At 40.3% G+C, this 11,867-nt stretch overlaps 6 protein-coding genes across 6 annotated transcripts; all 6 read left to right on the top strand.

Annotated features, from left to right (window-relative positions):
- Positions 1-2,487: 2,487 nt before the first annotated feature.
- Positions 2,488-3,036, top strand: LOC106181826 (sarcoplasmic calcium-binding protein-like). Its single transcript, XM_013566329.2, has one exon. The coding sequence runs from the start codon at positions 2,488-2,490 to the stop codon at positions 3,034-3,036; it is 549 nt and encodes a 182-aa protein (XP_013421783.2).
- Positions 3,037-4,673: 1,637 nt separating this feature from the next.
- On the top strand, positions 4,674-5,069 carry LOC106173451 (sarcoplasmic calcium-binding protein-like). Its single transcript, XM_024075250.2, has one exon. It carries the CDS (start codon positions 4,674-4,676, stop codon positions 5,067-5,069), a length of 396 nt encoding a protein of 131 aa, XP_023931018.2.
- Positions 5,070-5,860: 791 nt separating this feature from the next.
- On the top strand, positions 5,861-6,409 carry LOC106173447 (sarcoplasmic calcium-binding protein-like). The gene has a single exon (XM_013554586.2). It carries the CDS (start codon positions 5,861-5,863, stop codon positions 6,407-6,409), a length of 549 nt encoding a protein of 182 aa, XP_013410040.2.
- A 402-nt stretch (positions 6,410-6,811) lies between these two features.
- On the top strand, positions 6,812-7,369 carry LOC147760591 (sarcoplasmic calcium-binding protein-like). The gene has a single exon (XM_087017053.1). It carries the CDS (start codon positions 6,812-6,814, stop codon positions 7,367-7,369), a length of 558 nt encoding a protein of 185 aa, XP_086873179.1.
- A 1,199-nt stretch (positions 7,370-8,568) lies between these two features.
- Positions 8,569-10,009, top strand: LOC147760590 (sarcoplasmic calcium-binding protein-like). Its single transcript, XM_087018662.1, has one exon. It carries the CDS (start codon positions 8,656-8,658, stop codon positions 9,202-9,204), a length of 549 nt encoding a protein of 182 aa, XP_086874788.1. The 5' UTR covers positions 8,569-8,655; the 3' UTR covers positions 9,205-10,009.
- A 971-nt stretch (positions 10,010-10,980) lies between these two features.
- LOC106173450 (sarcoplasmic calcium-binding protein) lies at positions 10,981-11,529 on the top strand. The gene has a single exon (XM_013554589.2). The coding sequence runs from the start codon at positions 10,981-10,983 to the stop codon at positions 11,527-11,529; it is 549 nt and encodes a 182-aa protein (XP_013410043.2).
- Positions 11,530-11,867: the final 338 nt, after the last annotated feature.

The raw sequence follows: 11,867 nt of genomic DNA, 5'->3' as shown, positions 1-11,867 counted from the left end.
GTCCCGACATTTTTGGTGCATTGACTCATCGTTTATGCATAATAGTTCATTGGAATTTCGTTCAGTATTACTTCATAACATTACAGATTAGTTGTCTTTGCAAGAACAATATTTTTCTCTGTTCCATCTCAAAGATTCCTATGGTGATCAAGTATTTGTATGGAAGTTTTATCTATGCCATCAACGTTTCCCCCCACTTGAGACGATTTTCTGGCATTCAGTCTTAGTTTTTATTTGAATTGTTCTGTCCCAGTGGATAACTGAACATGTACAAAATTCGTGTACTTTGTAACATCGCCGAATCAGATCTATTTATCTAAGACATGTTCCATGTAAAAAATGAGGTCGTATTGGAGCTCCAGTGTTGCCTTTAAAATGTTCTGAGATAGTCGTAAACAGGTGGCAGTATATTGGTTGTTTATAACATTAAAACGCGATCACTTGTTTAGTTTCCGGGATACACCGTTATTTTTTCATGTATACACTTTGCAAATGTGCTGTTAGTGTTTGTGTGTTGGAGGGGGGGGGGGGGAGGGTAAATATTCAGAAAAACAGAGATTCTTCTTGTGTTTACGACTGACCTAGGAGAATCAGATAAAAATGCTAAGCTGAACAACAGTCCCACCAGACTCTTTAATATGTGTTGTGTCATTAAGGTTCCATTATGTATTCATCGGCCCATACGTCTTGTTACAGGTGTTATATTACGACCAATCATTGTACTGTGCTGCTGTGCATGGATAACACCGTTGAAGGTTGTCTGAGGCAACCATGCGTAATACCCCTTTACACTGGACGGCGTCCTTTCTGCGCCCTCTCTGCCACCATGAAATTGGTATCGCTGTGGTTTCAATAAGGAGACACGAGTATTGATTTGTTTTAGAAAGAATGCTCAATGATCGGCCAGTTGTCGGCACGTAAAGTATTATTATTTTTTAACTCTCAAATGGAGCCATACTGCTGAACGCAGAAAGGACGCCGTCCAGTGTGAAGGGGGTTTAAACAACATTTAGGCGTTAAGTTGTTACTCTTTTGCTGACATTATTGTCATTGAAATCACAAGGTACCAAGGTTAAAACGTCTATTTAAATTTTCAACGAACCGTCTTGTCTGCATTGTACGGGGGACAGCCACAATGTCAGCCAGCGAGCCATATCCCGAGTTTTGGGTCCGCAAAATGCACTCACCTTTTGTAATGTTGGACCACGACTTGGACGGCGTTGTCAAAAACAAATATTTTGTTGACTTTTCCATCGCTAAAGCATAGCGTCTTCTTAAGCAAAAACAACTGCAAACGTTTAAGGACAAAATAAAAAAACGTCCGGAGAAGAAAGTGATTGTTACTTTTTGGGACTGTGTCCACAACCACGCACGCACTTTTGGCGAACCAGTTTTTCAAGAAGAGTAGAAAAAGTGGTTCTATGTCTATTTCGACAAAATCGCAGACAAAAATAGTGACGGTATTGTGACCAGGAAGGAATATGAACAGTTCTTTGGTCTTGTTGGCGTATACCCGTTATCTGTCCCTCCATCCTTTGAAGCCTTAGACACAGTTGGTGATGGTAAGATCAGCAATGAAGAGTTTGCGAATGCTGCCGTCGGTTTTTTTTTCTGCTGCACTGAAGACACCCCGGCAAAGTTGTTTTGGGGTCCGTTCTTGGCTTAAATCCTCTAATCATAAAATAATATCTGTAAATCACTGTAAATAATATGCTTCACCCGTGTTGCAATTGCTATCTAGGACTTTCATGTTAAAAAGATGTTTTACTTTTCAAGAACCCTGTGGTACCAGGGCTGTGCAGTATTGGGGTTAGATTGCCACACGTACAAAGTGATAGGGAACGGAGTACGGTTCCCAGTGGACTATCATTCCAGTCACATCGGGCCAGAGAAAATTGACCTTTTATCACTGTTCTATGTGACAAATTGGTCTTACATGTATAGAACTTCCAGTAGTGTCCTTAAATGTTCTGAGATTTACTTAAAGAAAATTCAGTATCTTGGTTGTTTATGACATTAAAACACGTTCAATTGTTTTTGTTAAGGGAGGCCCAGTTTGTCATACATTCTTTGCAACTTAAGGGGGAGGGGGAGGGTGGGAAAAGGAGTTTAATATTTTTTTAAATGACAATGAGAGAAGTTGGGTGCCATTTAATGTTTCTTGTTACTATAAATGACCTGGGATTTAAAAGGGAGATGCTGGGCTGCAACTCAGTCTAACCAGTGTCTTAAGAGCATCACGTATTTATCGGATCATGCGTCATGTTACAGGTATATTGGACTGTACCGCTTTGCATGCATAACACCATTGAAAGTTGTCTGAGGCAGCCATGCGTAAATGAAAGGACACTATGACGTTAAGTGTGTTACCCTTTTGCTGACATTATAATCATTAAAACCACATTAAAACCATGGTTAAAACGTCTCTAAATTCAAATTTAATTTTCAACGAACTGTCTTGTCTTCAGTACACAGGAGACATCCACAATGTCAGCAAGCGCCCCATATCCCGAGTTTTGGGTCCGTAAAATGCGCTCATTTTTTGTAATTTTTGACCGCGACTTGGATGGTGTAGTCAAAAAGGAAGATTATATGGATATTTGCAATGCTAGAGCAAAGTACCAACTTAATCAAGAACAACTGGAAACGTACATGGGCCTAGTGAACTATGCTTGGGATTATTTCTGGGCCGGTCCGGAGAAGAAAGTGAATGTTACTTTTTGGGACTGTGTCCACAACCACGCACGCACTTTTGGCGAACCAGCTTTTCAAGAAAAGGAGAAAAAGTGGTTCTATGTCTATTTTGACAAAATCGCAGACAAAAATGGTGACGGTATTGTGACCAGAAAGGAATATGAAGAGTTTCTGGGCCTTTTTGGCGTACACCCGCTATCTGTGCCTCCGTCGTTTGAAGCCTTGGATACAGATGGTGATGGTCAGATCAGTAAAGAGGAGTTCGCAAATGCTGCTGTAGGTTTCTTCTGCTGCACTGCAGACACCCCGGCAAAGTTATTTTGGGGTCCGTTCTTGGCTTAAATCCCCTATGGAAACTGTAAATAATATGCTTTACCTATAAGGCAATCACGGTCTAGGACTTTCTTGTTTACAAGACGCTTTACATTTCAAGAAGACGCGTACCAACGCCCACAGTTCTGATGACGGGATAATGGTGTGTAGTACGTCACAATTGAATCCATACTTTTGTTCATTTTGTTCATTTTCACCTTGTCAAGGACAGCTTTTCACCTGTCCAAGGAACTTTTGAATTGTTCAAAGGTGTATTCATTTGCGAACTGTATACTGGTGTCAAGATAGTACAATGCATTGCAGCGCACCAAGATCACTTCCGAGTAAAGCTCTTCAATTAGGGGAAAATTTCAAATACGCCTTGTAAACACCGCCAGCTTGCTGCTTCGCGATGCTTTATATGAACTGCTGTGTTCAGAAAAAGTATAATAATAAAAATAAATATACGGATATAAGAAGGAAAAAATTGATCATTTTATGATTGGTGTGTTGCTGAATGCTATGTGGAAGAACTTGTATCTCCTAAAACCAGTTTTAATATCCGGCTGTTTAACGACATCACGATCGACTTGAAGAAAGCGGTACATTTACTTCAATCAACAGCTAGTATTGAAGCACAACGGATGAACTTCTTTTCTGCCCTACAACAATTACAGTTTGTTGGAATACAACTCCTCTTCAAGTATATACAGCCACATTGCATTTATTCTGAACTACTGTATTTTAGTTTTTTACAAAACAATTATATTTAGATCCAGAGATACATGTAACATTCTGTAACACATATGTATTTATGTGGGATTTCCATCTGTTCCCTCAATCTATGCCCCCCCCCCCCTACTTGGACGATTTTCCGATTTTCTGGCATTCAATCTTAGTATTTTATTGAACATGTAAACAAAATGCGTGTAATATGTAACATTACCGGATCGGATCAATTTATCTCTGACCTGTGTAATATGTCCTGTGTTGACCTTACAATGTTCTGAGATAGTCGTAAACAGGTAGCAGTTTATTGATCGTTTATAACATAAAACTGCCATCAATTGTTTCGTTCCCGGAATACCGTGTATTTTTCACACTTTGCACACGTAGTGGGGGTTAGTGGTGGGGGTGAGGTGGGGGCTAAATGTTTAGAAAAAAGAGACAGGTGCTTCTTGTGATTATGACTCACCTGGAAGAATCAGATAAAAATGAGATGCTAAGCTGCACCTCAGTCTTTAACATGTGTTGTCTCATTATGTGTTTCATTATGTATTCATCGGATCATACGTCTTGTTACAGGTGTTACGTTATCACCAACTATTGTATTGTGCCGCTTTGCATAAATAGCGTTTTTGAAGTTGTCTTGGGGAGCCGTGCGTAAACAAAATAACATAAAGACTCTTTTGTTGCTGTTATTATTGTAATAATCACAAGGTACCAAAGTAAAAAAACGTCTTTCTAAATTCTCAACGAGCCGTCTGGTGTGCTGAATACGGAAAATATACACAATGTCAGTAAGCGCGCCATATCCCGAATTTTGGGTCCGGAAAATTCGCTCATTTTTTGTAATGTTCGATCACGACTTGGATGGCGTTGTCAAAAAGGAAAATGTGATTGACTTTTGCAATCTTAGGGCAAAGTCTCTCCTTAATCAAGAACAAATGGAAACGTATATGGACCTAGTGAACTATGCTTGGGATTATTTCTGGGCCGGTCCGGAGAAGAAAGTGAATGTTACTTTTTGGGACTGTGTCCACAACTACGCACGCACCTTTCGCCAACCAGCTTTTCAAGAGGAGCAGAGAAAGTGGTTCTATGTCTATTTTGACAAAATCGCAGACAAAAATGGAGACGGCATTCTGACCAGAAAGGAATATGAAGAGTTTCTTGGTCTTGTTGGCGTACACCCGTTGTCCGTTCCTCCGTCGTTTGATGCCTTGGACACAGATGGTGATGGTCAGATCAGCAAAGAAGAATTCGCAAATGCTGCCGTAGGTTTCTTCTGCTGCACTGCAGACACCCCGGCAAAGTTATTTTGGGGTCCGTTTTTGGCTTAAATCCTTCAATCCTATGGAAGCTGTGAATAAATTGCTTCACCTGCGGGGCAATTACGATCTAGGGCTTCCTTGTTAAAAATGCGTTTTACATTTCAAGGAGACTGTGGTACCAGTGCTGGGCAGTATTTATGTTAGAATGCTACACATACAAAGTGATGGGAAACGGACTACGGTTCTCAGCGGACTCCCATTCCTGTAACACCGGGCCAGAGAAATTTGACCGTTTATCCCAGACCTGTTCTGTTTGACAAAATTGATCGTAAAGAACTTCCTGTATTGTCCTTAAGGTATTCTGAAACATACTAAAAGAAATTTTGGTATCTTGGCTGTTTATGACATTAAAATGCATTTAATTGTCTCTATTAAGGAGGACCCAATGTGCTATACTGTTCATTCTTTGGAGTATAAAGGGGAGGGGGAGAATGGGAAATGGTGCTCAATATTTAAAAAAATGGAGGAAAGGGGAATGATTTTATGTTTAAGTTATAATGAATGACTTCGGATATAAAATGAAGATGCTTAACTGTAACTCTCTTTCACCAGTCTCTGTAGCGCATCTCATATTCATTGGGTCATACTTCTTGTTACAGGTATATTGCACTTTGCATACATAGTAGCACCATTGAAGGTTGTCTGAGGCAGCCGTGCGTAAATGAAATGACATTAAAACGTTCAGTGTGTTACTCTTTTGCTGACATTATTATCATTAAAATCACAAGGTACAAAGGTCATAACGTCTATTTAAATTTTCAACAAACCGTCTTGACTCCGGTGTACATGAGGCAACCGCAATGTCAGCAAGCGCGCCATATCCCGACTTTTGGGTCCGCAAACTGCGCTCAGTTTTTGTAATGTTCGACCATGACTTGGACGGCATTGTCAAAAAGAAAGATTTTGTAGACTTTTGCATCGCTAGAGCTAAGTGTCTCCTCAAACAAGAAAAAATGCAAACGTTTGAGGACCAAATTCACAACGCTTGGGATTATTTCTGGGCCGGCCCCGAGAAGAAAGTGAATGTTACACTTGGGGACTATATCTACAACCACGCACGCACTTTTCGCGAACCAGTTTTTCAAAGAGAGCAGAGAAAGTGGTTCTCTGTCTATTTTGACACAATCGCAGACAAAAATGGTGACGGTATTGTGACCAGAAAGGAATATGAAGAGTTCCTAGGTCTTGTTGGCGTGCACCCGTTATCCGTCCCTCCATCGTTTGAGGCCTTGGACACAGATGGTGATGGTCAGATCAGCAAAGAAGAATTCGCAAATGCTGCCGTTGGATTCTTCTGCTGCACTGCAGACACCCCGGCAAAGTTGTTTTGGGGTCCGTTCTTGGCTTAAATCCCTTAATTGTATGGGGACTGTACATAATTTGCTTTACCTATCGGACAATCACGATTTACTTAAGTACTTTCTGTTAAAAAGACACTACATTTCAAGAAACGCACACGAACGCCTGCGATAGGCCTACTGGTGATGCGATAACCCCCTCTCACCAGTCTCTGTAGCGCATCACATATTCACCGGATAATACGTCTTGTTACATGTATATTGCACTGTGCCACTTTGCATGCATAGCACCGTTGAAGGTTGTCTGAGGCAGCCGTGCGTAAATGAAATGACATTAAGACGTTCAGTGTGTTACTCTTTTGCTGACATTATTGTCATTATAATCACAAGGTACCAAGGTTGAAACGTCAATTTAAATTTTTGACGAACCGTCTAGTCTGCAATATACGGGAGATGGCCGAAATGTCAGCCAGCACCCCATATCCCGAGTTTTGGGTCCGCAAAATGCGCTCATTTTTTGTACTGTTCGATCACGATTTCGACGGCGTTGTCAAAAAGGAAGAAATGATGGACTTTTGCAAGGGTAGAGCAAAATGTCTTCTTAATCAAGAACAGATGGAAAAGTACATGGACCAAGTGAACTACGCTTGGGATTATTTCTGGGCCGGTCCGGAGAAGAAAGTGAACGTTACTTTTTGGGACTGTGTCCACAACCACGCCCGCACTTTTCGAGAACCAGAATTTCAAAAAGAGGAGAAAAAGTGGTTCTATGTCTATTTTGACAAAATCGCAGACAAAAATGGTGACGGTATTGTGACCAGAAATGAATATGAAGAATTTCTCGGTCTTGTTGGCGTACACCCACTTTCTGTTCTACCGTCGTTTGAGGCCTTGGACACAGATGGTGATGGTCAGATCAGCAAAGAAGAGTTTGTAAATGCTGCCGTAGGTTTCTTCTGCTGCACTGCAGACACCCCGGCAAAGTTGTTTTGGGGTCCGTTCTTGGCTTAAATCCCGTGATCATGTGGAAACCGTCAATAATATGCTTTACCTACATGGTAATCGCTATCTAGAACTTTAATGTTAAATATGTTTTTCTTTTCAAGAACACTGTGGTACTTGTTGTGTGCAGTATTGGGGTTAGAATTCCACACGTATAAAGTGATGGGAAACGGACTACAGTGTACGGTTCCTAGCGGACTACCATTCCTGTCACATCAAGCCAGAAAAATTTGACCATTTATCCCAGACCTGTTCTATTACAAAATTAGTCGTAAATAACTTCCAGTATTGTCTTTAAAATGTTCTGAGATTTGCTTAAATTTCAGTACCTTGGTTGTTTTATGGCATTAAAATGCGTTCAATTCTTTCTGTTAAGAAGGACCCAATTTGTTTATTACAAGTTCACGGGAGTAATACTTCTAGTTTTTATTATTATTTATGACGACGAGGCGGTTACGAATTATAGTCAAAATCAAACAGATGTTTATTTCAAGTCTACAGGAGTAATAATTCTACGTGTTGGTGACATTTTTTACTACGAGGTGGTTTTGAAATATACATGTGCTAGTTTTCAGAGCATTCATGTGCTACATGTTATTACAAGTTCAAAGGGGAATAGATTTGATTGTTACCGATATATCTGATAAAGAGGAAGAATGAACAGCTTAAAAGCAAAAGTTAAATAACACAACTGTCGTAAAAAAGTCATAGATTTACAAATAATTCGTATGCACGTACGTGTGGCTTAAATGTTAACTAATTCCCGTTTTCAAACCATACCCATATGATATGACTTAGTGTAATAAAATCATAGATAAATGTAATACTCCTTAACGTGAGAATTTTGTGCTAATTTTTTAAGAGTGTGAGAGATCTTTAATTTGTCTCTTGGTAGGTATATAACGCAAATAACGTCACTATTCTCTTGATACCAAGAAGGTCACATGATCACGCTGCCTTTGGCTTTCAGCAGAGACCTCAACTGACCTCAACTGATTTAACCAAGATGAAGTCGTGAAATTCTATACTACATCTAGGCTAAATCCGAGTTTCCCGAGAGACGCTACGCAGAAATGTCGAGTGACGCGACATATTTTTGGGTAGCGGCTCGAGGTTGCCCTCGATCTTCACTGAAGCTTGGCTAAATGGACAGGCTTCAGTGATCAGCATATCACCACGGTCATATAACATCCCTAGGTATGTATTATCAATACAATCACAAGGTACCAAGGTTCAAACGTCTATTTAAATTTAAAACGACCCATCTTGTCTGCAGTATACGGGAGACAGCAACAATGTCAGTAAGCGCGCCATATCCCAAGTTTTGGGTCCGCAAAATGCGCTCAGTTTTTGTAATGTTCGACCACGATTTGGACGGCGTTGTCAAAAAGGAGGATTTGGTAGATTATTGCGAGCCCAGAGCTAAGTGTCTTCTCAAACAAGAACAAATGGAAACGTTCATGGATCTAATGAACAGCGGCTGGGATTATTTCTGGGCCGGTCCGAAAAAGAAAGAGTACGTTACTTTTTGGGACTGTGTCTACAACCACGCACGCACCTTTCGGGAACCAGCTTTCCAAGAAGAGCAGAGAAAGTGGTTCTATGTCTATTTTGACTCAGTCGCAGACAAAAATGGCCACGGTTATGTGACCAAAAAGGAATATGAGGAGTTCCTGGGCATTTTTGGCGTACACCCGTTATCCGTTCCTCCGTCGTTTGAGGCATTAGACATAGCTGGTGATGGTCAGATCAGCAAAGAAGAGTTCGCAAACGCCGGTGTTGGATTCTTCTGCTGCACTGCAGACACCCCGGCAAATGTGTTTTGGGGCCCGTTCTTGGCTTAAATCCCCTGATCGTTAGGGAACTGTAAATAATATGCTTTAGCTATAGGGCAATCACGAGCTAGGACTTTGTTGTTCAAAAGACGCTTTACATTTCAAGAAGACGCGCACCAGCGCCTGCAGTACTGATGACTGAATAATAATGTGTTGTCCGTCACAATTGAATTCATGCTTTGTTCATTTTGTTCATGTTTACCTTGACAAGGACAGCTTTTAAAGCAGGCTTTCACCTGCCCCCGGAACTTTTGAATTGTTCAAAGGCTGCATTCGTTTGCGTACTGTATGCTGTATCAAGGTAGGATAATATATTGCAGCGCACAAAGACCTCTTCCGAGCATAGCTTTTATATTAATGGGAGATTACAAATACCCCTTGTAAACACCGCCAGCTTGCTGCTTCGCGGCGCTGCTTTACATGAACTGCTGTGTTTAGAATAAGTATAATGATAATTAAATAAATATAAGGATATAAGAAGGAAAAATATTGTGAAGCTGATCATTTTATGATTGGTATGTTGCTGAATGCTATGTGGAAGAAGCTGTATCTCCTAAAACCAGTTTTAATATCCGGCTGTTTAACGACATCCAATCGATTTGAAGAAAGCGGTACATTTACTTCAATCAACAGCTAGTATTGAAGCACAACGGATGAACTTTTTTCTGCTCTACCGCAATTACATTTTGGAGGAATACAACTCCTCCATTTCTACAACTATATACAGTTACATTGCATTTATTCTCAACTACTGCATTTTAGTGATTTACAAAACATTTATATTTAGATCCAGAGATAACATGCTGTAACACATGTGTTATTAAGTAATAAATGGCAGTTACATGCTTAATTTTATTTTTTATAATATCATGCCAATCATTTGGAATAAAATCGTCCCGATATTTTGGGTGCATTGACTCATCCTTTTTGTATAATAATTCAATGAAATTTCGCTCAATATTACTTCGTAACATGACTTTTCTCTTCCAGGGACAATATTATTCTCTTTTGCACCTGAAAGATTCCTGTGGTGATCAAGTACTTATATGGGATTTTCATCTGTGTCCTCAATGTTTGCCCCACCCCCCAACTTGGACGGTTTTCTGGCATTCAGTCTTAGTATTTTATTTAAATGGTTCTGTCCCAATGGATAACTGAACATATAAAAAATGCGTGTACTTTTTAACATTACCCGATCAGATCAATTTATCTCAGACCTGTGTAACAAAATACGTCCTGTGTTTACCTAACAATGTTCTGAGATAGTCGTAAACAGGTGGCAGTATATTTGTCGTTTATAACATTAAACTGCCATCAATTGCTTCGTTCCCGGAATACTGTGTTTTTTCACACTTTGCACGCGTGCAGTGTGTGTGTGTGTGGGGGGGGGGGGGCTAAATATTTTTTAAAAAAAGGGACAGATGCTTTTTTTGATTTTGACTCACAGGGGAGAATCAAATAAAAATGAGATGCTAAGCTGCACAACAGTCCCACTGGGCTCTTTAACATGTGTTGTTTCACTTAGGTTTCATTATGTATTCATCGGATCATACGTCTTGTTACAGGTGTTACGTTGCGACCAACCATTGAACTGTACCGCATTGCATGCGTAGCGCTTTGAAAGTTGTCTGAGGGAGCCGTGCGTAAACAAAATAACACAAAGACTTTCAGTGTTTTACTCTTTTGTTGATGTTTTTATTGTGATAATCACAAAGTGCCGAGGTAATAATGTCTTTTTAAATTTCACAATGATCCGTCTAAGTCAGTGTAAAATATAAATCTACAATGTCAGCAAGCGCGCCATATCCCGAGTTCTGGGTCCGCAAGATGCGCTCAATTTTTGTAATGTTCGACCACGACTTGGACGGCGTTGTCAAGAAGGAAGATATGGTGGACTTTTGCGAGTCCAGAGCTAAATGGCTTCTCAAACAAGAACAAATGCAAGCCTATATGGACCTAGTAAAACACGCTTGGGATTATTTTTGGGCAGGACCGGAGAAGAAAGAGAATGTTACTCTTAAGGACTATATCTACAACCAAGCACGCACTTTTCGCGAACCAACTGTTCAAGAAGAGGGGAAAAAGTGGTTTTATGTCTATTTTGACAAAATCGCAGACAAAAATGACGACGGTATTGTGACCAGAAAGGAATATGAAGAGTTCCTTGGCCTTTTTGGTGTACATCCGCTATCTGTCCCTCCGTCGTTTGAGGCCTTGGACACAGATGGTGATGGTCAGATCAGCAAAGAAGAGTTCGTAAATGCTGCCGTTGGTTTCTTCAGCTGCACTGCAGACACCCCGGCAAAGTTGTTTTGGGGTCCGTTCTTGGCTTAAATATCCTTATCATATGGAAACTGTAAATAATATGCTTTACCTATAGGGGAATCACGAGCTGGAACTTTCTTGTTGAAAAGACGCTTTACATTTCAAGAAGATGCGCACGAACGCTTGCAGTATTGATGACGGAATAATAATGTGTTGTCAGTCACAATTGAATTCATGCTTTGTTCATTTTGTTCATTTTCACCTTGTCAATAACAGCTTTTCAATCTGGCTTTCACCTACCCCCAGAACTTTTATATTGTTCGAAGGTTGCATTCGTTTGCATATAATACATTACAGCGCACAAAGATCTCTTCCGAGTCTAGCTGTTAAATAAGTGGGAGATTACA

This window comes from Lingula anatina, chromosome 7, assembly GCF_051362555.1.
Source record: "Lingula anatina isolate TDL-2025a chromosome 7, LinAna3.0, whole genome shotgun sequence".
Classification (NCBI taxonomy): domain Eukaryota; kingdom Metazoa; phylum Brachiopoda; class Lingulata; order Lingulida; family Lingulidae; genus Lingula; species Lingula anatina.
Note: the sequence above shows the minus strand (reverse complement) of the source record. Positions and strands in the feature narration are given on the sequence as shown.